The sequence below is a fragment of the Histomonas meleagridis genome (genome assembly GCF_020186115.1).
Source record: "Histomonas meleagridis strain 2922-C6/04-10x chromosome Unknown contig_177, whole genome shotgun sequence".
Classification (NCBI taxonomy): domain Eukaryota; phylum Parabasalia; order Tritrichomonadida; family Dientamoebidae; genus Histomonas; species Histomonas meleagridis.
The window spans coordinates 59,800-85,093 of NW_027150794.1; the positions used below are offsets into that span (position 1 = coordinate 59,800).

General features: G+C 32.4%; 11 protein-coding genes across 11 annotated transcripts; 6 read left to right on the forward strand and 5 right to left on the reverse strand.

Annotated features, from left to right (window-relative positions):
- Positions 1–536: 536 nt before the first annotated feature.
- Positions 537–2,876, reverse strand: GO595_002353 (MIF4G domain containing protein; the record flags this gene model as incomplete). Its single annotated transcript, XM_067915253.1, has 1 exon — positions 537–2,876. The coding sequence occupies one exon, from the start codon at positions 2,874–2,876 to the stop codon at positions 537–539; it is 2,340 nt and encodes a 779-aa protein (XP_067777470.1).
- A 434-nt stretch (positions 2,877–3,310) lies between these two features.
- Positions 3,311–4,753, forward strand: GO595_002354 (protein transporter Sec61 subunit alpha; the record flags this gene model as incomplete). The annotated part of the gene is made up of 1 exon (XM_067915254.1): positions 3,311–4,753. One exon carries the CDS (start codon positions 3,311–3,313, stop codon positions 4,751–4,753), a length of 1,443 nt encoding a protein of 480 aa, XP_067777471.1.
- Positions 4,754–6,835: 2,082 nt separating this feature from the next.
- GO595_002355 (intraflagellar transport protein 81-like) lies at positions 6,836–8,707 on the reverse strand (the record flags this gene model as incomplete). Its single annotated transcript, XM_067915255.1, has 1 exon — positions 6,836–8,707. One exon carries the CDS (start codon positions 8,705–8,707, stop codon positions 6,836–6,838), a length of 1,872 nt encoding a protein of 623 aa, XP_067777472.1.
- A 367-nt stretch (positions 8,708–9,074) lies between these two features.
- Positions 9,075–10,439, reverse strand: GO595_002356 (WW domain containing protein; the record flags this gene model as incomplete). Its single annotated transcript, XM_067915257.1, has 1 exon — positions 9,075–10,439. The coding sequence occupies one exon, from the start codon at positions 10,437–10,439 to the stop codon at positions 9,075–9,077; it is 1,365 nt and encodes a 454-aa protein (XP_067777473.1).
- A 633-nt stretch (positions 10,440–11,072) lies between these two features.
- GO595_002357 (Ubiquitin family protein) lies at positions 11,073–12,224 on the forward strand (the record flags this gene model as incomplete). The annotated part of the gene is made up of 1 exon (XM_067915258.1): positions 11,073–12,224. The coding sequence occupies one exon, from the start codon at positions 11,073–11,075 to the stop codon at positions 12,222–12,224; it is 1,152 nt and encodes a 383-aa protein (XP_067777474.1).
- Positions 12,225–13,731: 1,507 nt separating this feature from the next.
- GO595_002358 (NAD-dependent protein deacylase) lies at positions 13,732–14,580 on the reverse strand (the record flags this gene model as incomplete). The annotated part of the gene is made up of 1 exon (XM_067915259.1): positions 13,732–14,580. The coding sequence occupies one exon, from the start codon at positions 14,578–14,580 to the stop codon at positions 13,732–13,734; it is 849 nt and encodes a 282-aa protein (XP_067777475.1).
- Positions 14,581–16,674: 2,094 nt separating this feature from the next.
- GO595_002359 (cilia- and flagella-associated protein 58) lies at positions 16,675–19,320 on the forward strand (the record flags this gene model as incomplete). Its single annotated transcript, XM_067915260.1, has 1 exon — positions 16,675–19,320. The coding sequence occupies one exon, from the start codon at positions 16,675–16,677 to the stop codon at positions 19,318–19,320; it is 2,646 nt and encodes an 881-aa protein (XP_067777476.1).
- Positions 19,321–20,799: 1,479 nt separating this feature from the next.
- GO595_002360 (Secretory carrier-associated membrane protein 1) lies at positions 20,800–21,816 on the forward strand (the record flags this gene model as incomplete). The annotated part of the gene is made up of 1 exon (XM_067915261.1): positions 20,800–21,816. The coding sequence occupies one exon, from the start codon at positions 20,800–20,802 to the stop codon at positions 21,814–21,816; it is 1,017 nt and encodes a 338-aa protein (XP_067777477.1).
- Positions 21,817–22,226: 410 nt separating this feature from the next.
- GO595_002361 (nuclear transport factor 2 family protein) lies at positions 22,227–22,598 on the forward strand (the record flags this gene model as incomplete). Its single annotated transcript, XM_067915262.1, has 1 exon — positions 22,227–22,598. The coding sequence occupies one exon, from the start codon at positions 22,227–22,229 to the stop codon at positions 22,596–22,598; it is 372 nt and encodes a 123-aa protein (XP_067777478.1).
- Positions 22,599–22,937: 339 nt separating this feature from the next.
- Positions 22,938–23,921, reverse strand: GO595_002362 (Replication factor C subunit 5; the record flags this gene model as incomplete). Its single annotated transcript, XM_067915263.1, has 1 exon — positions 22,938–23,921. One exon carries the CDS (start codon positions 23,919–23,921, stop codon positions 22,938–22,940), a length of 984 nt encoding a protein of 327 aa, XP_067777479.1.
- A 551-nt stretch (positions 23,922–24,472) lies between these two features.
- On the forward strand, positions 24,473–24,766 carry GO595_002363 (nucleolar transcription factor 1; the record flags this gene model as incomplete). Its single annotated transcript, XM_067915264.1, has 1 exon — positions 24,473–24,766. One exon carries the CDS (start codon positions 24,473–24,475, stop codon positions 24,764–24,766), a length of 294 nt encoding a protein of 97 aa, XP_067777480.1.
- Between the last annotated feature and the right edge of the window lie 528 nt (positions 24,767–25,294).

Genomic DNA, 25,294 nt, shown 5'->3' on the forward strand with positions numbered 1-25,294 from the left:
ATTTTTGAACGTTGTAAATGTTGCTTGTTCGTTTTGAGATTTTATATTTGCATCTTCTTGGTTACGCATTTTGAATTGTATTTGCAAAAACGTATGGCACTGTCACTTTTAAAATTGAAAAGTGATTTTAGAAAAAACCAGAAAAGTATTTACAGTACATATCATTAAGATTTACCCTTTCTCATCTTATTTTTTACAGAATAACAAAGCAAAAAGAAGTTGAGCATATTTGTTAATAACCTTTGAGCTTCTACTTTCGCATTATCGGACAAAACTGGTTAAGGTGAGTTTCCTATGAAATTAATTTCGTTGGTCTAATTAACGAGACATAATAGCTTGAATTTGCTGTGAAAATTGAACAAACGCATTTTTTTCAATAGTTGAAATTTTCTATTTTTGACCAATTTCTCAAAAAAGTGATTAGTGTTATACTATCTGAGAAAAACGGCAACTTTAAGTGTTTATTTTTTCCATCGTCCATTCAAATTTTGTGTGATTGTAAATTTTTTGAGAGTAGCAAAAAGTGATGGTGACATTTAGACATTCTTATTTTTTATTAAATTAATTACTTCTTCTTTCGAGAAGGAAAACTCATCAAACCCGTCCATTTCAGCGTCTATTGCCTCCAGGACAATTTTTTCCAACTTTTCCATCGCTATACTTAGGTATGGTACATATTTCTTTATATCGTTAACCGTTGGATTTTCTATGTATCTCAATTTGGCAAAAACTGACCGTACGATAGCTATTGCAATCAACTTTGACATTTTGAAGTTATTTCTATAGTTTTCATTGAATTCCTTTTGTATCGTTGCTGGTATTTCTAAAGCCTTAACGATCTCCATCGTACATTTGCCTTCTATATGGATTGGCTGATAAAAGTCATGGTAGTCATCTAAATACCATTTCATGTCGTTTACCATGTTCCATTTTCCAGAGCCAGGAATAGCCTCATGGATTTTTGTTGCTTTATCCATTGAAATTATCGACTTTATAATCATTTGCAACAACAACATTGTAAACATTTGCCAAATCTTTGGTACATCTTCAACCATATCTTCGTTTGCGAATTTAGCCACATAATCATTTAACAAATTAATAATATTATTATCATCCAATGCTACTTTAGGCTTCTTTTCAGTCATAAAATATGCGACAAAATAACAGAAGTCATATGTATCATGAGTTTGATCAGGTAATATATCCAATGCCGAATTTAAGAAATCATAAAATGATAATCCTTCAATTTCACTTGGTATTTTTGAATCATCTTCTTGAAATGTCGAAAATGCGCTTCTAACCAATGATGAAATTTCTTCTTTTTTAGGTTTCTCTTTGACCTCAATTTTATTTTCAAGATTCACTTGTTCATTCTTTAGCCATTTGTTTTTAACTTCTTCAACATCCAATAATAAGAAGTGTAAGCGTGATGGTATATCTTTACGATTTGCTAATAAATTTAATTTCTCCCAAATTCCAGGTTTCTTTTTTTCAACAGTTTTTGTGAAGTTTATTCCGGCCGATAGAATAAACGACTTCAACATCTCAACATGATGCGGGTGAATGTTGTCTTCTTCCAAATAATTTAAAAGTTTCTCTAACATTTGGAGGCCGGTGCTTTTGGCGGAGATAATATTAAGTTCTAATAATGCACCAACAAATGCAGCATAACCACTACAGATTTCACAGTCAGATTCACCATTACCAGGGTTCGCTGACCAATCATAGAACTTGTTGATTGCACTTTTTTGGATTTTAGAGTTTAATTCAGTATCTGTACATTTCTTGACAAACTCCGCAAAGAGCTTGGAATAGTTTTTCTCAGAAGCTGCCTTTTGGACAAATGACTCTGCCGCAAATTCGCGCTTTTCTGAGGTGGTAAGTTTATCCAATAATTTCGATAAGACATCATCAAGTTGTTTGGCTGTAAGTCGGTTAAAGAGTGTACGAACATTGATTTGAAACGCTTCGTCGGTATCTTCGTCCCACATTTCTGCTTTCTTGAGGAAATGAGATGGCAGATATGCAGTATTACCATCATCGCGGGTTGAATCGACTAAGCTTGCCTCGGCCTTTCGAGAAGAACGAGAATAATTTGCTTTGTTGGAATATTTTTTGCTATATGTATCAGTTGATGATGATTGCAAATCGGCAAGATAGTTCATTAATAGCACATAACCACGCGAATTACGTTCGAATTTTTGTTTTTGATTCGATTTACGAATTTTTTTGCCAATGTTGTTCAGAACATTTGGTTGAAATGAAGGAAGGGTAAGAATTACAAGGTTTTTCGGAGACGTGTTACGCTCGATGGCTATTGTTGTTGGCTTCTTATTGGGTGCGTCGAATTGAATTTTATTGCTTTTATCTTTATCTTTTTCAATTTTGATTTCTTTTCCATTCGGAACTTTTATGTCTAATACACTACTTTGGCTGGGTTTCTTAACAATTACGAGCCCACTGTTGTTTGGCTTTTGAACATCTAGCGCACTGGGAGGCTTAATTGGTATCGAATGGTTTGGTTGAATGGTAATATTACCACGTGGCTTGGGTTTGGTCACAAATAATTCACTTTGATTTGTGTGATTGTCGTTTGGTTTAGGAATATTCGAATTCCTATTATCTGGCTGATATACAAAATTTTGTTGATGTGGCCTGTTGGAAAATTGGCCATGGCTGACCTGTATACTGCGTGGTGTGTTGTATGTAAATTTATCGTGATTTGAATTTGACCATTCATGATTCGATGTACGTCGATCAGAATTAGGCCTTTTTTCGTTTTGACTTTGGTGATTCGGTGGATATTTAATATCTATTGACAAGTCACCCTCTGAACTCATAATTTTATTATCATTTGAATTTGGAGGATTGGACATGTATTAAAGTGGACTTAACCGCCCATTTGGAGGTTTATTGATATAGCGTAGTTTTGTGTAAACTATTAAAAAAATCTCATGAGAATTTTCTTAAATTATAATTTAAATATCCATTATAAATGCTATGCACCAATAGAACATGATCACAAACAATCGTATTTTCAAAATCGTTAATAATATAAATATTTAATTATTGTTAAAGAGAAATATGTTTTCATAAAAACACAAAAACCAAATTTTTCCAACCTAAAAATTATTTTGCAATAACGATGTAATACACATTTTATTCTTAAAAATAAATTCGGAATTATAGCACAAAGCCCCAGATTAGTAACGACCGTTACCATTATACGTATTCAAAATTCGCCTTCGTTACGACAGAAGACGTTAATATTTCAATGATGTAAAACCGTCATTTGACAGCCATTTGAGAAATGGGGTTCGATCTGCTCCACTTTCTGCAGCCAGTCCTTAACTTCGTGCCTACAGTACCTAAACCAAAGAATGATATTGACATTAGAAGGAGATTGATGTATACTTTTGCAGCACTTGCTTTATATCTTGTTTGCACATTAACTCCACTTTATGGTGTTCGTAAGGTCGCTCATCAAGACCCAATGTACCACCTTCGTCTCCTTACTGCTTCTTCCAAGTATACACTTATGGAACTTGGTATCTCCCCAATTGTTAGCTCAGGTATGATTCTTCAACTCCTCTCCGGATTCGGACTTATCAATCGTGATCAAACAAATCAAGAATCAACAGCACTTTTCGATGCAGCTCAAAAACTTGCTGGTTTAGTAATGACATTATTCCAAGCATGCACAGCTCTCTTCACAGGCCAATACGGAGTTCTTAAAGACATTGGAGTTTTCGGTTCAGTTGCAATCATCGCTCAATTACTTGTTGCTGCCGTCGTTGTTATCCTTCTTGATGAAATGCTTCAAAATGGCTATGGCATTGGCTCCGGTATTTCATTATTCATTGCTACAAACATTTGCGAACAAATTGTTTGGCGTCTTTTCTCATTCCAATCCTTCACTTATGGACGTGGTAAAGAATATGAAGGTGCAATTGTTGCATTCTTCCATCTTCTTATCACACGTAAAGATAAACTCAGAGCTATTCGCGAAGCTATGTTCCGCTCACACCTTCCAAACCTTTCCAACGTCTTCTCGACGCTTCTTGTCTTCATCGCAGTCATTTTCTTTGAGCACATCAAAATTGACGTCCGTTTAATGACGACCGTTAACCGTGCCGATCCAAAACCGTTCGAGATTAAGCTTTTCTATGCATCCACTACGCCAATCATTGTTCAATCCACAGTTATTTCACAAATCTGCTCATTCTCAAGAATCATTTGTTCACGTTGGCCAGAATCAATTGTTACACGTATTCTTGGTGTCTGGAGATCACCAGAACAAGGCTTAGGTGACGAATATGCAGTTCCAATCAGTGGTTTAGCATATTATCTTCAAGCCCCAACATCAATCAAACATACACTTAATGATCCATTACATACACTCATTTATTTGATCATCATTTTGAGCTCTGCTGGTATCATTGCTTATTACTACATTAACATTAGTGGCCAATCTGCTAAGGATGTCGCTAATAGTCTTAAGGCACAACACCTTACAATCCAAGGACATCGTGAAGACAAGAACGCCATTGCGAAGAAACTTAACTACTACATCCCAACAGCGGCGGCACTCGGAGGTATCCTCACTGGACTTCTCTCATTCGTCGCCGACTTCCTTGGCGCATTCGGATCTGGAACGGGTATCATTTTGGCAGTCTCAATCCTTTACCAGTTCGCTGAAGAGGTCAGCAAAGAGGCCGCCAAATCAGGAGGAGCGCTCTCATTCCTTTTCTAATTTGATTCAAGTAAATTCTAACAGATTTATTTTGTGTTCATATAAAAGCAATATGTGTGGACTTGAAGTTATGAAACATTCGCAATAAATTAAATTTGAAAATAAATTGCAAATATACAAAAAGGGATGAGAGACATCAGCCAAACAGTTGTGTTATTTGGCAATACTCATAAGAATGTCAGACATGTTTTCAAAAACTACTGCTTAACAATATTTATATGGATGCACATAATATTAGAGGAAACATTTGCTTATACAACGCACAAAATTAGGTAGTGAATTGGCCACTCTGTTGTATGCTAAGCTGTGTGGTTGCCTACAAAAGGTTTTATTTTATTAGAATGAATAAAACATATCTTTTTGAAGTTATTGATTTTTTTTTTTTTTTTTATAATAGAATGTACAGAGCAACTTTATAATAAGTCAGTTATGTCTAAATGTACAATAAAAAGGAGATCATAAATATTGGTGAATAAAAACCATTTGATGAAAAACAATAATAGCAGAAAATTAGAAGTTATATCTTATGTAATTTAGTGGGTGCATTCTCTAAATGTAGGACTTCGAGATGCTATTCATTAAAAAGATGACTTCAATTTTTATCCGTAAAAACATCTTTGCAGTAAGGAAAACCAGGCCACGGTTTTTGTTGAAAAACCGATGATTTATTTATTGAATTTAGTATCGGTATTGTTCGATTTTCGTTAAATTTGAATAGTTTATAACAGTATTGTGTTGTTTATTCATTTCCACTGAATTAATTCAGAGAAATTTAAAACGATAAATTTGCCGCAAAAAAATGACTTCATATTTGGGTTATTTCATTTATGGCTTATCCTCCCATAATAAGTACAACCAATATACCACATTGGATCCAAGGGAGTAATATGACAATACGAAGAAATGACCAAATTCAAAGAACAATAAGAAGAAAGTTCTCACATGAAGAAGATGAAAAGTTAAAAACTCTTGTTCTTATGTATGGTGAAAACTGGCAACATGTTGCTACTCAAATGGAAACCCGAAATGCACGTCAATGCAGAGATAGATGGAAACATTATTTGTCGCCAAATATCTCAACAGCTCCTTGGACCCAAGCTGAAGACAAGTTGCTTGAAGAAAAGTATCAAGAGCTTGGCCCCAGGTGGGCAAGAATTTCCAAATTCTTCACAAACAGAACTGATGTTAATATTAAAAATCATTGGGTTACCAAACATGGAAAAGTACAAAGAATGTATACAAATTATGAGTTACGTCCTACAAATGAAGAAATTACATCAATTTATTCGAATACAAAAATTCTCCAACCAAAAATAGATTAACATGCAGATATAAAACTTTATTTATGAATTGTGCTTTTGAAGAACTATCAGTAAACAGGATTCTTTTTTTGTTGTTTATTACAAAAAAATTTTATTTATTGTTTAAAATAAACTTGAAATATTATTAAATTTTTTATCAGCTTCTTCTATTTGTTGGTTATTTTCTGATGATGAAAAATTTGAATCTGTTTTAGTTTTTGCAGTTAATTTTTGGTTTTTAGTTTTTTTAATGTAAAAATAATAAAATCAACCATAAGAATTTTAAAAACTGAACCACAAAATTACGAATCAAAAATCGCTTCGATTTGGAATTTTGTTCTGATTTTGTTTGTATTAATGTAAATAAATTCGAATAATAAATATAATACTTGGAATATTCTTCATAGGATATGTAATCATAAAAAATAATTAATGAATTATAAAAGCGTTTTAGTAATTATTGTTTGTGTAAATGAATTTGAATTAGAAAATGATTTTGACTCTGTGAACATGTGTTATTTCATTTGAACGAATTGGTGAATGTGTGTGTTAGCCAAGTGTATTGATTACGTTCAAGTGATATCACCTAGTGGCCCAAATGTTATTTCTTGATATAAATGTGTTATATATTTTGAAATTTTTTTCTAACTTCAATTAATAACATTCAATAATGAAAATGATATCAAATTTGACGATTCATTTAAATATTAAATTTTTCTTTATTTATAAATGAGTTCTAATACAAAAATATGAAATAAATTATTTAATTACATTCACACAACTAAATATTAAATTCGTCACTTTGGTTTCTAAAATCGATAATTTCTCCCTTAATATTTCTTTCGAAGTCGTCCAACTTCAGTTGTTCTTCTTTTTTGATCGCGTCTGCCTTTTGGCATTGCTGTATCACCGTCAACAATTGTCTCAATGATTGGAACGCCTCCAATTGTTTTTGGTTTTCTTCGCTTGCGATACCGATGACTTTCTTTTGTTCATTTAAAGACTTTGTTTCCTTTGCCATATTTCGTAATGACTTTTGGAAGAAGTCCGAATACGTTTTAATATCATTCGAAATTGGTTTACCAGTTTCCAATGCGTTTTTCTCTTCTTCGATTCTTTTGTTTTCTCGTTCGATATTATTAAACAAATTCATTAATGTATGATACTTCGTTTGATAATTAGAAATATCGTTTCGAAGTTTTTTAATTTCTTCTTCGAGTTCTAAACTGATTGTTTCATATTCATTAATTGCGTTTTGATGCTTTTGTTTCGCATATAAATATTTGCTCTCTAAATCGGCTTTCAATTTACGTTGTTTTTGCAATGACACAACAAATGGTTTAAGTTCAACTTGTCGAGCTTGAATACTTCGTTGGATCTCTTGTACAATTTGACTCATCTCTTCAAGCGATTTACCTTTTATGTCATCTAAATCTGCTTTCGCTGCTGAATATTGTTCAAGTTGTTGTCGCGCTTGACGAAATCCTGTTACTCCTTTTTGGCGTTCGATTTTTGCAACTTCGTTTGAGATCTTTTCTGATTGACGTCGAACTATTTCTTCTGTTCGCATCATAATCGCTAGTTCTCTTCGGACTGTGACAAGTTCAGTGTGTAATACTTTATAATTCTCGTTTTTGTTCTTAAGCATTCGAATGTATTGTGAATATTGTTCGCCTATTGGGATTTCAACGGTAACTTCTTGTTGAAGTTGCTGCAATTGTTTCGTCAAATCTGCATTCGTTTGTTTGAGTTCGTTAAGTTGTTTTTGTTTGGTGTCAAAGCGCTTTTTAGCAGCTAAAACTTGGTTTTGACAAAAGATTAATGACTTCTCATCAGTGCTTTTGCCATTGCTCTTAAGCGTTTCGAGTTCTTGTTGAAGTGACTGAAGTCGTTTTTCCATATTTGTATGCATGTTTTTGATTCGATCAGACGCAACTTTTTGGCGATGTAATAATAACTTCTTCTCATCACTGAGACGCTGAAGTTGTTCTTGAAGTTTCATCTCGCGTTCGTTCTCTTGACGAATTTGAGCTGTAATCTTAAGAAGTCCTTCTAAATTTTGGACATTGGTCATCTTACGCTTAAAGGTGGAAATTTTGGTGGCCAAACGAGCTTTATTTGATTCGAGATCTTTAATTGTCGATTTGAGTTCATCGACATTATTGCTTCCAAGTTCTTCATATTCTTGATTACGTTGCTCAAAGAGATCTCGTAACTCTCGCTGTTGCGTAAGAAGTTCAGAAACAGTTGGTTCAACTTTGATTTCGTCTGGAATTGGAACATCTTCAAGATATTTGGCAAGATAAGCACGATGTTTCAACTCTTCAAAATTACTAAGAAGAAATAGAAGTGCTGAATGAATTAATGTACTATCTGCATTTGCTAAACGTACATCCCATTCTTCTGCTTCACAAGGAAATTCGTACTTTAAAACTCGTAGAAATTCGGATATGCGCATAACTACTGATTCCATTTTTTCTGTTCCAATTTTTTCAGGCATTGAGTTATCAATATTATAAACAACAGTATTTAGTAATTCGAGAAGTTCTTTGCCTTTAACTTCCGAAAATGAAAATAATGTAAAGCTGATACCTATTTTTTCTTTAAGAAGATGTACTATTTGCTCTTCGGAGACTTGTCCGAAAAAAGTCATTTTGGAAATAACGTTTTTAACCGTTTATACAGTTTTCAAACTTAAAATGTCAAACCCGTATGCATCCACTGCATCAAAATTCGTCCTTGAAGATGAAGGTACTGAACAAGCACACGATGATGGTGACCAGAACTGGAAGACGTTTTCCATTCCAGATATACCAGATTTAGATAATACTGCAATCGAAACAGAGCTTGCAGCAAGGTATGACTTCAATAACTTACTCCAAAAGATGCGTTCTTCTTCCTAAAATCATTTTTTTTGTTTTATTTACTTTTTAAAGTATATATCAAAAAAAACTTGAGCTTTTTTTTTTTTGGAAAACTCATTTTAATATTAACAAAATCTTTCAATAAAATCATTTATTTCATTTTTGTTGAACCGCAAATTGCTTTTTTCGAATCTCATTTTCTATCATTGGTCCGATATCTTCCCAATCGTCATCACCTTCGATGATTTCTCCTGGTTCACAATTCCTTCCTTTTCCCCATTCAACGAATTCCGCAAATATCTGTCTTTGAGTTTCCTCATCTCCTGCTTCTTTAAAGTCATGATACTTTCCTACGATATCTCTTGCGGCTTCGAACGAAGTACACTTTACTAAAGCAGGTGTTAGCTTTAATAACTTCATCATTAAGTCATGTTTAGTTTTAGCTTCTTTATTATGAAGTTCTTTTTCTATCAAATAATTTTTTTTAGCTATCTCATATATATATTGGATGGAATCTTCATTAATTCCATTTAACTCATTTTTAAAATGCTTAATAAAATATTCAAAATCACAATCTTCATCACTAAATGAAAGTGATGATGCTTTCTCATCAAGTTCTTTATGCCTTTCCTCAACCATATCATATATAAGATCAATTGCAGTACTACCAGTAATATTAAGTTGCATCTCACGATATTCTGGGAGTTGTGAGATTTGATCGATGACGGTTTTGTACGTTAGTGAAGTGAACGGAATTTGATAACTTGAAACGATAGGAAATGCTGCACGTTGAAATTTGATGCGGCGAACAGCTTCAACTTTAAGACGTTGCTCTCGATCTTCGTTGAATGTAAGAACATACTCGTCATGAACAGCTTTTTTGACTTCTGTGAAAACTTGGAATCGATCATAATTGAGAAGAATTCTCCAATCTGTGTTGTGCTTAAAATATGTAATAATGTCATCCCAGGTGGTTTCAGTTGTGAACTTCCCTGATTGAACAAGATCATACATCTTTTCTTTAAGACGTTCTTTGGCATTTTCAACTAATTTCTTTTCAAGATCAACACGCCGCTTGCGCTCAAGAACAAGCCATTCATCAATAAAACGTTCGCGTTGGTTGGGTGTTGTGTCAATTAAGCGTGGATCTGTGTCAAATCGAACGGATGTTTCTTTGAGTGTATGAAGAGCTGGTGTAGGATGGCTTATTGGATTTAGGGATTTTGGGACAGATGAGCTCATCATTTTGAAAAAATTTTGCCTTTTATATTGGATTTCTTGATGTTTTTCTATTTCGGAAGTATAATCAGAAGGGCGCTTCCATGTTGATTCTTTTGTTCTAGCATTATAGTAAAATGGATTTCCTTCGGAATCTTTGCATTTTCTCCAAAAGTAAGAAGAAGGTAATTTTTTATCTTCAGGATTTTCCCATTGTGATACTCCAGTTTTTGGATTATAATAGTAAATGCGCCCGTCACTTGAAAGAACTTCTTCCCATTTTTCCTTTCTACGACTCGACATTAAAAAAAATGGTGTGTAGAGGTGTTATAGATAAAAAATCAAAAAATTTTGGGTGAACCGTGAATCGAACACGGGTCTATTGAGCCACAATCAACAATACTAACCATTATACCATTCACCCCTTCATTTTTTAAAATGAAAAATTACTAATGTATTGTGCATGAATAATAGTGAGTTCACAACTGAAAATCTGATCAAAATTTGCTGGTTACAATGGAAGAAGGACTGATAAAATTTCCATTATACATTCGAAAATTAACTCAAGGATCATTTCAAATGTTTGCATCACTATCAGCAACTGTACAAAGATTAAAAGAAATGATCAACCAAGAAATAGAGATTCCTATTTCTGATCAAATACTATTTTTTGATGGAAGAGAAATGGAAGACACACAACGTTTAAGCCATTATAGTATTCAAGCTGGGTCCAATATTTATTTACATATTAAAAAGAATCCTGAAAATGTTGATTCGAGGCCAAATAGTATTCATGCAGACATCAACACTCTTGGTAAAGAACATTTTTATATTAATGTTCAAACAACTGATCCAATAAAGATTTTAAAACAAAAAATTTTTCATGTAACTCGCATCCCAGTTGACAAGCAAATTATCATATGCAGGGGGCGGATTATGTATGATACTTTAACTTTAGATGATTATGATTACTACGGTCAATGTCATACAATATATTTAATCACAAATCTACAACAACAATTTCCGATTACTATTGTCAGAATCCTAAATCAAAGGATTAACGTTAATATATCATTTTTCGACACGATCTATGACATAAAAGAGAAGCTTTTCCAGCAAAGACTATATCCTATTGAAGATCAACGAATATTAATACCATCAGCACAATGTGATAACTTATCATTAGCATGTGAATTTATATATCCATTCAAAGAAGTCTATTTTCTCTTACGAAATGATCCGATACCATTTTTTACTGATAAACCTAATTCATTTCCAATTATCGTCAAAACTTTAGATGGAAAATGTTATACATTTTATGTAACATCAGATGAAAAAGTCATAGAATTAAAAGGACGAACAGCTTTCATACAAGGGTATCCACCACAAGATCACCGCCTTGCACATTTTGGACGACAATTAGAAAATGAACAAACACTTGGCGAATGTAATGTTGTATCTGGTTCCATTATATATGTATTCCAACGACTTAGAGGCGGTAAGCCAGTGATTTATATATATCCGAAAGAGAGAATTGACGTAAATGTTAAAGTTAATATCAAAGGCAAATTCACTTGTACATATCCAAAGTATAATACCGAAACAGGTTGGAACGTGTCAGTGAATGAAAACGGAACGATGACTAACAAAGATAACCCGAACTCGATACAATACGATAGTTTGTTCTGGGAATGTTTGTTCGATGACGAAGTCCAATTTATGTTCGACGAAGGTTTCATAGTGACAAAAGAAAGCGCAGCGACGTTTTTGGAAGAGAAGTTGCTCTACTTGGGGCTGAGGGGGAAGGAGTTGACGGGCTTCATACAGTTTTGGCTACCGAAGATACAGAGAAGCAACCGAACAATGGTTAAGTTCTTGAGCAAAGAGTACGAAGAAGTGGCGAAGCTCGACGTGACGCCGAGGCCGGACTGCGTGATCAGAGTGTTCATGATAATGATGAACTTGTGCGATGGATGCAACGCGGTGGAACTGAAGGAGCAGAACTTGGAGACGCTGCATAAGGAAAGAAGCGGATACACAGTGGTGGAATGGGGCGGCACAATCATATGCGAGGGCAGCGATAAGTAACAAGTAAACGTTATAGTACGAAGAAAACATTAAAACATTGTATGGAATGAGTAATGAATTCATATTGGAGTGGGAAATGTCATTAAAACATTGTATGGAATAAGTAATGAATTCATATTGGAGTGAGAAATGTCATTAAAACATTGTATGGAATGAGTAATGAATTCATATTGGAGTGGGAAATGTCATTAAAACATTGTATGGAATGAGTAATGAATTCATATTGGAGTGAGAAATGTCATTAAAACATTGTATGGAATAAGTAATGAATTCATATTGGAGTGAGAAATGTCATTAAAACATTGTATGGAATGAGTAATGAATTCATATTGGAGTGAGAAATGTCATTAAAACATTGTATGGAATGAGTAATGAATTCATATTGGAGTGAGAAATGTCATTAAAACATTGTATGGAATAAGTAATGAATTCATATTGGAGTGAGAAATGTCATTAAAACATTGTATGGAATAAGTAATGAATTCATATTGGAGTGAGAAATGTCATTAAAACATTGTATGGAATGAGTAATGAATTCATATTGGAGTGAAAATGTCATTAAAACATTGTATGGAATGAGTAATGAATTCATATTGGAGTGAGAAATGTCATTAAAACATTGTATGGAATGAGTAATGAATTCATATTGGAGTGAGAAATGTCATTAAAACATTGTATGGAATAAGTAATGAATTCATATTGGAGTGAGAAATGTCATTAAAACATTGTATGGAATAAGTAATGAATTCATATTGGAGTGAGAAATGTCATTAAAACATTGTATGGAATAAGTAATGAATTCATATTGGAGTGAGAAATGTCATTAAAACATTGTATGGAATGAGTAATGAATTCATATTGGAGTGAGAAATGTCATTAAAACATTGTATGGAATAAGTAATGAATTCATATTGGAGTGAGAAATGTCATTAAAACATTGTATGGAATGAGTAATGAATTCATATTGGAGTGAGAAATGTCATTAAAACATTGTATGGAATGAGTAATGAATTCATATTGGAGTGAGAAATGTCATTAAAACATTGTATGGAATAAGTAATGAATTCATATTGGAGTGAGAAATGTCATTAAAACATTGTATGGAATGAGTAATGAATTCATATTGGAGTGAGAAATGTCATTAAAACATTGTATGGAATGAGTAATGAATTCATATTGGAGTGAGAAATGTCATTAAATTTTATGATATTTTCCACTATGGTATCTGAATTAATTATTTGTTCAATGAAAAATATGGCATGTGTACAAATGAAACAAAACTATCACATTGATGTATGATAATATCAAAATAAGTTTTATTGTTGAAATCACGAATGGAAATTACTTTCAGAAAAAGATGACTAAAGTTCTTTAATTGACACATTAAAAATTCGTTCTTCCATTTAAATGAACATTTTTATTTTTCATTTTTATAATTATATTTTCATTTCGCTTCAACATTTTTCTTTTTAATTTAGGTCAAAGGATTTCAAACAGTGTTATTTAATTATAAAATATCAACGTTTTCGCTTGGGTACAGCTCCTGATAGATCTGCCTGAATATGTCGTCCGATTTTCCCCTCAGAACAACATCCATAAATGGCGTTGCTCTTGTTGTTTCCGTATTCACTTCGATTAAAATTGTCCCATTTTGCTTAGCGACCTCTGCAAATGACAGCACTGGGTCAACTTCGCAATGTGTTCCAACAAGAAACAGAACATCACATTTCTGAATTTCATTGTATGCACCTTTTCGGACTCCTTCGTCAATCTTATCTTGAAAGAACTTCACTGAAGGCATTAAAACACTTTGGCATACATCACAATGAGGAGATTCACAGGTTTGCAGGACTTGTAACAAGTCAACATTTTTCTTTTGTTTACATTTCTCACAAAATCCGTAATCGTCAACCGCTCCATGCAATTCAAAAATTCTATCGTTGGAATTTTTGAATGTGTGTAAAGAATCAACGTTTTGTGTGATTATCGAGGAAACTACATGCTTTTGAACAAGCTCATGTAATATCTTATGCGCAAGAGATGGTTTTAAATCACCTTGAAGTTGAAGATTCCGAATGTTAGCAATTAATTTCCATGCTATATTTGGATCTTCATAAAATTTTTCTCTCGAATAATTCGGAATACTAAGGGCTTCCCATAGCCCGTTATGATTGTTTGACCGAAAGGTCGGAAGTGCATGTGAAGAAATGCCAGCACCTGTTATAACACACACTGATCCTGAATATTGTCGAATTAATCGTGCTGCTTCTTCAACTGTATTTTCACATTCCAATCTATAGCCCGCATCTATATCTTTAATTTCAAAATTGCCAAGATTGGAAAATAGTATTCCCATCTGAAAACAAAGTTTAATCCAATCAAACTAAGTCAAAAATTCAATGAAAATAACGGTTTATATGTTTTGGTCCTGCGTCATTTAAGGATGTGAAACGAAGGAAAAAGTTTTGTGTCTTTGTTAAATTAAATATAAATCTAACTTAAATTATAAGGAAGTAAATTTATTTAATGGAATAGTAGTAAGCTGGCATACAAGTAGATTTTTTTTTTTAAGAATTATCATCGTGAAATTCAAAATTATTCATTTTATTTCTTTTTATAATCATATTCCATGGAATCACCTTTAAATTCATTATGAATAAAACAATTCGCAATGCTGAAAGTCAAGTAATTTTACTGTAATGAATGTAGAAATATGAATATTTTTACAAATTAATTTGTGAAATAATTTGGAATTTAATTGAAGTTTTTGTGATGTTTGCATGTATTTAATTTATTGTTGTTGAGGAGCACTTTCATATGAAACAAAGAAAATTTTGGTGTGTTAGGATCAAAAGTATATCAAAAAGTGTTTAGTTTACAACTCTCAATGAATTTGATAAAGCACTATCAATAATTTGAATATTAAATGAGCAAATGATTACAAATACATTTTCTACTCAACACAGTAATTTAAATTTAACAGGGGCTCCTAGCGGAGACAGTAATCCAGGATTTGTAATTCATAGAAGAACAAGAGATGGATTTTTACCACGTCCTCATAAAATATTTTCAAATTGGTCAAGCGGATATAAGTTACCACTAATTTGTTTTTGTGAGTGTGCCATTATGATAACATATCTTCTTTTAATAGTTTTTCACCAATATCTTTCTATCAACTTTTCTACAGATTTTAATAAAGCCATTGATCAATATTTTATTGAAGGATATGGATTTCCAGAACCAGAAGATATGCAACCAAATCAGCTTGGATCTATTACATCTAAATCTAAACTTTTGGATATTATTAATCAAACATCAATACGTTATTTCGATTTTGCCGAACATTTTCCATGTTCAATGCCCATCCTATCCGAAGGTGAATTACATGTCACAATTACAGATGGTGATGATGAAGAAACTTCTGTTATTTATGTTTTAAATAATGTCTCTAGAATTATTGATTTTGTTAATGCATCGTTATCAAATTTCCAATTTCTTTCTCTTTCTATGAGCTATAATCTACAAGATCTTCATGAACAGCAAAATAGCAAATATCTTATTATTACAACGACAACATTTGAACTCGATCGAAATACTCATGTAATCGAAATGGATACCTCACATGCGTGGCATCCTATATCTGTTTCTTCACTTTCGACAATTGTCAATTATCCAAATATTGCATTTTCAATTGTTAACATAACATTATCTGCTATAGCCATTATAATCACAATCATTAATATATATGAATTATATGTTTATTCTCGTGAAAAGGCTTCAAGAGATTTCCAAAATGCAAAAAAACTTTTCTTTTCAAAATTTGATCGATGGATGATTTTTTCTTTAATTTCACATACAATAACTATCACAGCTTGCATCCTATATAGCACGAGTAGTCAGATGCTTGGCGTATTGCCTTTTTCAAACGTGATGCTTGGGATCGCTTCAATGCTTCACTCGTTTTTGATGTTCCGTTATTTGAAGCAAAAACCGTCGACTCTGATCGTCGTTAACGTTCTCTTCAAAGGTGGTGTTTCAATTCTTTTATTCTTTTTAGGTTGTTTAATTATTTTCTTCGGATATATGGTTATGGGCGTTTGCGTTTTTGGACCTTTTTCAGATGTGTTCTCAACATTTATAGAATCATTTACTTCTTTAATATCTGTTACATATGGTGATTCGATATATGATATGTTCGATTCAGTTACATCTGTAATAAATTTACCTTCGATTGTGGGATTCATTTATATGCTTTTATGGACAATGTTTTCGATTGTTATTATGTTTAACATTATGATTTCATTGTTTGAAGAAGCATTAGATTCAGTAATTTTCCATGCTGTGAATGAAGATACAAACCCTGAGACAGAGCAAGGGAAAATTATTGCTTCTCTTCCATTTAGATCTTATAGAAATGTGTATAAATAAAAAACTTTTTTGTAAATATGTAATGTTATGTGAAATAATACGTTATGGAGCAATTCTTTGTTGTTTGATGAAAAATAATGCTAACTCAAGTGTTTCAGAAGCACAACAACAACTAACAGAATTCAGTCAAACAATTTTTACAGATTTACAACATGATTTTCATGAATTAAATCATGAAATTTCTGAAGATTCCCCACTAGAAGCTTTTCGTCAAGAATACGCTAAACTTTTTGGAATCTTGCAAAAGTCAATTACAAATCTTTCTCGTTATATTGAAAAATGCAGAATTTTAGAATCTGAAATTATTGGAAATAAAGCAAAAGTTAAAACAGTTACTAAATTAAGCGAAGAAGATGCAAAATCAATAGCAAATCTTAATGATGAAAACGAACGTAAACAAGTTATTTTAGCAGATACTCAAACAATTTTAAAAGATGTAATTGATGAAAACACATTTATTACATCAGAGATTAATAATTATGAAAACGAACTTGAAGAATGTGTTATTCATGAGAAAGGCCAAAAAGATCTTCTTAAACAACTTAAAACTCAAAGAGCAGAACTTACCAAACAACATGAAGAACTTTCAAATCAAATCCCAACTCTTCAAGAAGCCAACAAAACTGCATCTGAAAAGCTTTCACAACGAGAAAAGGATATAGCTGATTGTTATGATGATCTTAAACGTATTGAAGATATGTTAGAATCAAAACATAAAGAAGGTCAATTAGAACAACAACGTCTTTTAGATCTTGAGCGTGATCGTGAAGCCACACGAAATCGTCTTAAAGAAACGCAGCAACTCTTTAAAGAGAAATCAAATGAAGTAAATCAAGAGCAGGAGACCGTTAAGCAGCTTGAGAAAAAAGTTCGCGAACAAAAGCGACGATTTGAAGATGCAAAGCAAGACAAACAAGAAGCCAATGACTGTTCACAAAAACTTCAAAAAGATTTAGAAAATGTGAATCAACATATTTCATCAATTGAAGCAAATATCAAAGAAACGAATATAACAAGTAAAGCAAAGAATGACATTGTCGAAAAACTTCGATCACAAGTCACGCAAAAAGAAAATGAACGAGATAAACTTCAATTAAAGCTTCAAGAATTACAAGATAATTTCGAAATAAAACGAAAAGAAAATGATTCAGCACATATAAATGTCGATTCAAGTGAAACACGAATTGAAACTTTACGTCGAAATGGGGATTTCATCCGAAAGCAAATTGACGAATGTGTTCGCGATGAAAATTCCAAACATAAGAACAAAGAAAGCGAAATCCGAAAGCAAAATGAAGCAGAAACATTATTACAGTTATATAAGAACCAATCATATAACATTGATTGCGAGATTATGATGATCAAAACCCAACTACAAGAGTTACAAAAGAAATTATATGGAATCGAAAGTGAACGCGAACATTATGCAGATGAACTATCAAATGCTACATCGCAATATTCACATGCGCAAGAAGTATTAAAGAGTATCGAATCGAAGCAAGCAATAAAACAAAAAGAAATTGTTGAAAGTGATCGCAAAGTACATCAACAACAAATGTTATATGAACAAGTTCGAAGTGAACGAGAAATTGCTTCCAAAAAAGTCAAAGAAGTTGAAACAGATATCAAATCATTAGAATCGATGTTTAATCGGATGAAATTTACAATCGAACAACATAAAGATGATATTCGTCGTAAAGACAAAGAACGAATGAAAGATAAACATAATTTGGATAACATTATTATCGAAGATGGAAAACTTCGTGAAAAACTTGCCGAAATACAAATAGATACTGACACTGCAAACAAAGCGATTGTATCACTTGAAATCGAAATCAAAAAACTCGACCAAACTATCAAAGATGCAGAAAAGCAATTACAAATTGATGAACAAAAACTAAATGAAGTTAAGAAAGAACGCGACATGATGAGTAATCAAAACATCGAAAAAGAAATCGAATTACGAAATATGCATGAAAAACTTGAGATTATACGTAACCAATGTAATCGCGGCGAAAAAGATTATGACTTAAAAGAGTTAGAAATAAGTCATATTCAAGTACAACTTCAAAAAGATAAAAAGAAATTGGAAGAATTATCGAAAATTGATCTGCAACTTAATGAGAAACGAGAGAAAATTCATAAGTTACAAAAGGAATTGTTACAATTAAAAGCAGAAAGAACTGCAATGGAAGAAGAGTTAACAATTCCAATAAATATACATCGATGGACTTTGTTACAAAGTTCTGATCCTGAAAGATTCGAACAATTAAAGAGATATCAAGAATTACAAGCGGAACTTATAAAGAAAACAAAAGAAGTTTCGGAGTTACAAAACTTATTAAAGGCGAAAGAAAAAGAATTAAATGAATTAAATTTGCAAATGAAAAAGAAATGTAATAACAATGATTCGTTAATGCAAATAGATGATATTAAAAATAGATATAAAACAGAAAATTATAACTTGGAACAAATTAACGCACAACTCGAAATGTATAGAGACGTGGTGAAGGAATATCGAAAGGAATTGGACGAAGCTCAAAACGAGTTAAACAATGAAAGGAAAAAATGGATAAGACAGAAGAAAAAGGATATAAGAAATAGGCAGCAACTGAAGGAACAGCAACAAATTTTAGATGAAATGGGCGTCAAATTGACGGATGAATAAAATGTTTTTATGTTTGAATTTAAATCTCATTTTGAAATTAGTCATATAGACTGCGAAAAACTGTGAACCTTGATAAGAATGTAAAGAATAGAAGAAAAAAGCTTTTTTCAATATAGAAAAAACATATATACATACCAAGTTTAATGAATATGAAATAATATTGTATCTGAATCACAATGCCTTTTTAAAGAATCTATCGTTAAAAACTTCTGAGTTAAAATCTTCTGCATTTTAGGCAACAAACACCTTCTATCCCTAGAAGGATCATTATATATTTTTTTCCAAGTTGTATGAAAGTAGACAGTTTTTCATGGTGTCTTTATTTATAAGTTTTTTATTGACAAAAATCGAGCTGATGTTAAAAGTTGTTGGTGTAAAATAGAAAGAAAGTTACATGTGTGATTTTTATTCAATTTCTTCAACATCTGAACCAAGATCATCCCATTCATCATTTTTACTGCTATCACTAGAATCTTTGTCATCAAAAATATCTGCGTGCTGTTCAATTGCTGTGTTTGTTGTTGAGTTTAATGTATTTTGAATTGAATATCGACATGAAATTATTGATTGTTTGGAATCCACTAACGATGAAGTTGCATTTTTCATCTCTTTAAGGGTTTCTCTTAACTTTTTAATTCGTTCTGTTGAGTTATCTGATTCTAATTGTTGAAAAATATTTACTGATGCCGTGGAAGATTTGCATACATCAGAAAACGCGTAGCTATATGGATTCGAAAGAGCAATTATTGCATGTGTAAAATAATTGTGGGCTGGCGAGAAGTTATTACTTGGGTGCATATGTCTTTTAACAGTAATTGTTAAAAAATTCACACAAAAAATCTGAAGTAAAAGAATAAGCAAGACTTACTCTTAAATTGATATTTTCAAAGTAAACCCCGAATGTATCAATTTATGTGAGTTCATGTAATTCAATTCTAAAAAAATATTGAAAAATTAATTTATCATAAATGATTATTTTTTTTGCTGTTGGATATAGTTTTATGTGTTTTAAGGTTAAACCATTACATCATGTTGATTTTTCTGTTTTAAGATAGAATGAAATGCTTTTTGCCTAGATGTTTTTCCAGGCATATTTTTATACGAATCACTTATTACTACTAAACTACACACTCGGATTCATAGGAAAATGAGATAAAAATTAGATACACGGTTCTAAAATAGTGGAAAAAACGGTGAAAAAATCACCGAAAAACACTTCATTTTTTTTGAAATCAAACAGATCGTTTCTAATTGAAAAAACGGTGAATCGTTTATTATTTTCTTCACGAAATTCTTCATTTATCTAACAAAAATTCGACATATAATCATTTTTTTAGACATTTATTTTGTATTATTCCTAACTGACATTTGTTTTAAATATTTTATTTATGATTCGTTAAGATTTTAATTTTACAGCGGAAAAAATAAATTTTTCATTTAAAACCGAACAAGCACCTCGTAAAAAAGTGTCATTAAAAAATGACTGATAACCCATTTGATAATTACAATAGTGATAATCCATTTGCAAATGATGACGTTGCAACACCTTCCGAGAACCCTTTTGCTAATCCACAAAATGTAATTTCAAATCCACCAACAGCATCTTATGAAGATCATTATACAACACCAACGCCACCACCAGCATCTTATGAAGATAATTATGTTCCTTCAGGTAGTGGTGGCGGAAAAGCTGTTTTTAAAGATCCTATTACAGGCGTACCAATTACAGATGAAGATCTTCGTAAACGCGAAGAAATGCTTGCAAAACGTGAACGCGAGATTGAAAGTCTCGAAAATCGTATTTCTTCTGGTGATATTCCAGTCAGAGAACCTCGCAAGAATTTCCCACCACTTCTTCGTTGGTGGTCCTATCATCCTGAGGAAGACTTACCAGAGAAAGCACAACCCATTGCCAAGCAAATATTTTACGTATATCTAGCCACAGTATTTGTATATCTCATTAATTGCATTGGATGCTTCTGTTGTTTAGCCTCAGCGGAAAACACGTCATCACCTGCCACGAAAATTGTATTATCATTATTATTCCTTATAATCTTTTGTCCGATATCATTTGAAATTTCATACTTTGTATTATATGGCGCATTACAAACTGGAAAAGGACTTCGATTTTTCTGTTTCATGGCAACATACATCATATGGTGCGGAATTTTAGTTTTTAATCTTATTGGAATTGACGATTCTGGCTCAGTCGGATTCATCCAAATGATTAACTTGTTCGGCGGACCTGCCGGCGTTGCTATTGTTTCGTTAGTGTTTTGTGTTCTCGGCTGTTTGGATGTGGCAGCAATGGTATTTACATTCATCAAATTAATAAGATATTACAAGTCTGAAGGACTCGAAAAGAAGGCATTCAGCGAAGCATCGCTGATTGCAGCTGAGAAGGCAAAGGAGAACAAGGATACAATTGTCGATGTTGCCAAAGAAAATCCAGAGTTTGTGGCTAATGCTGCTTCAACAATAACAACCTACACATGAAATATATTCAGTCTATGATTGAGTAAAAAAAAATGAATTTACAAAAAATGTGAAGTAAAATGGCGGTTGTGATGTGAACTGTCAAGAATTTGACAACTGAATTCTTTCAAATATTTGATAATTCTCAAATATTTTCAATTTTTTCTATGGACACACATTTTTAAACGAATGATTTATTTCCAAGAGATATTGTTCGAATTCGAGTCATAGTCATCGAGCATTTGTGGAAAAAATCTTAATTTGAAAAAGTGGTGATTTTTGAAAATAACCTCTGTTATAAAGTAATCAAAAAGATGTACTTTTTATGTAATTTATTATAATTTCAAATTCAGATGATAGTACGATAAATTGTGATATGATACGATAACCAAAACGAATACATTTATGAATCACATCATTTTTTATATAAGATGAGCAGGACAACATTAAATGATTATGACGCAATCATGGCTACTGTACAAAAGTATGTTGATGGATGCATCGAAGGTAAGAGCGAAATAATGAAACCAGCATTTGATGAAGGCGCAGTAATGTACGGAGTAAATGCTGATGGAACAGTTGCAGCAAAAGGATCAATTAACAATCTTTTCGCTGCTATTGATCAAGTTGGTGGCGATAAAAACGGAAAATCACGTGTTGATATTATTGACTCAACACCAAATACTGCAGTTGCACGCGTTGTTATGGAAAATTGGCATGGAACAGGTTTTGTTGATCATCACTCACTTATGAAGATGGACGGCCAATGGAAGATAGTCGCGAAAATTTATCAATCAATCTAAATAAAAAATGGTTGATAATTCTTTTTATTCTTGACGAATCACAAATTAACCCCAAGACATATACATCGATTATGGAAATATAAATATGAAACTAATGAATAATTCGAAACATTAAAATATATATATACAATTGAAATATTTTAATGAATCTAAATACACCAACATATGTAAATTAAAATTCTGTTTATAAAAGTAGCAAAGGAGCGATGGAATTATTTTTGTGAATCTAAAACGATGGAATTCACTTCAAAAAGTTCTATCGAAGTTTACATGTAAAGTGATATTCACTAAATGCATTTGATGTGCGATTGAGGTATTAATGACAAATCAAATTATGTTTTATTGATGATCGAGATCCATTCTCAACATTTGATAAGCTGCAGCAATTGCAACTGTTTGTATTCTCTCACTACATCCCTCAGCTATTCTTCTTTCGATTTGGGCCAAATTATCCAATATGTTTGCTAACGCATTTGAGTTCATTTCAAGTAGAACGGTTTGGCGATGTAATTCGCGGACAATGTCTAGTAAAGCAAGTCCCCTTTCGCATCTAAGTTGTTCAAGACTTTGTACAGATGCTTCCAATGATTGGTTCATTAGATTTTGGAGTTGTGCTTTGATTTCTTCGGGTAATGGATAACCAGCACATAGGTAAACATTCGCTTCAGTAATAGTGCTTGTAGCGAGTGCTGTAGTTTGGAGAAGATTGATTGAACGACGAAGATCACCGTTGCCAAGAGTAAGGAGGGCAGAGATACCATCTTCGGTGAACTCTACGTTTTCTGATTTACAGATATTGATAAGATATTCTGCTGCACTATCATTTGGAAGTGGTGGGAAACGAAATTCGGTACAACGTGAACGAAGAGCTGGAATAAGCTTCTCGGGGTAGTTACATATCATAATGAATCGAACGTTTGAGGAATACTTTTCCATTATACGACGAAGTGCTGCTTGTGCTGTGCTGGTCATAGCATCAGATTCATCGAGTATAATGAGCTTGTGTCCTGTACCAAAAATCATACGAGTACTTGCAAAACGTTTGATTTGTTCACGGACAACATCTATGCCACGCTCGTCAGATGCATTTAACTCAAGGACCATTGATTTGTATGTGTTTCCAAAAAGCTTAAGTGCAATAGCATGGGCCATAGTAGTTTTACCTGTTCCTGGTGGACCATAAAATAGAAGATGTGGAAGACAGTTCTGCTCAATAAGTTTGTCAATCGTCGAGCGTGCTGCCTCATGGCTTATAATTTGGTCAAACGTCGTTGGGCGATATTTTTCAACCCATGGGAGCGTATCAGTTCTAGCTTCGCTCATCTAAATGTTAACGGCCGAAAATGGAAAATGTGAACTTAGTGGCAAAAACATTTCTGGTCAAATTATTAGCAATTTCATTTTTTCTCAATTTTTCATGTTGTGAGTGACTTCACTGCTGAAGGTGAAAATAAACTATTGAATTTTATTTTAATTGTCTGAATAAATCTCATAACAAAACATTATTTTAAGCATATAAAACCTTTAATTTTTATTATTGCATGTTGACATTTATGAGTTTTTGATGTCAAGTTACAAATTGTAAATAATTTGTTTTTGAAAATCGCCAATTTTTATATTAAAACGACATACTTCCAAATGTCAATTCGTTTATTGTTTATCACATTTATTTTTTGGGAAATTCGGATGAAATTCCTTTTCCCGCTTCCGTTAATCAAGACGATAATATTTGCGCCTTTAAGAAAACATCCATTCAAAAAGTGCCATACGTTTAGGATTAATATTGAGCCAAGTTAGTCAATTATTACAGCAGCATTCAAATATTGATTTGGTAGTGAAACAACAGAAACACGATTATCAGTTCATTTTCATAAATGCCGAAGTCAGGTTCTGATAAACCAAAGCGTCCAAAGTCAGCATATAATGTTTTTGTTTCAGAAGCTCGCTTGAAGGTTATCGAAGAAGACCCAAGCATCGCTAAAAAGCAATCTGTTATCATGACAAAAGTTGCTGCTATGTGGAAGAAACTTACCGAAGAAGAAAAAATCCCATACAAAGAAAAGGCCGCTGCTATAAATGCTGAAAATGGTATTGAACCAAAAGAAAAGAAGAAATCTTCTAAGAAGGCAAAGAAAGATAAAGAAGAAGAAGATGACGATGATGAATAAAAGAAATAAGCTGTATTTCTACCTCTATTTTCCAATTTTTTTTTTAAATTTAAATTTAAATTTTTGTATTTATGTCTGACCATTTAGGACAAACTTGATTTAGAAAGGTATTTCTGATGTTTCATGAAACATGGGGCGTAAACTAAGAGAAAAAGCAGCCTAATAACAACATATCGAAAAACAGATTTATTTGGATAATCGTAATTTTGTGTATTCTGATAATAAAGGCTGAAACTACGGTACATGGCATGTAGGTTATGATTTGATAACAACTTATGATTTAAAAGCTAATGAAAACAGTGATATGGTAACGAGATATGAGGTTCGATATCCTTATTTAGCTCTGGAGCAGATATTTGAGATTATTTTCTCACAATTTTTTTGTATCGTAGAAATATTTGAATATAAATATCACCGACATTTCAATGACACAATTTTTTATTCTCAAATATTGAAATGTCACTTTTCAATAATTATTATTTCTTTCATACAAAAAAAAAACAAGCAATGGAAAATTTTCGATTTTAC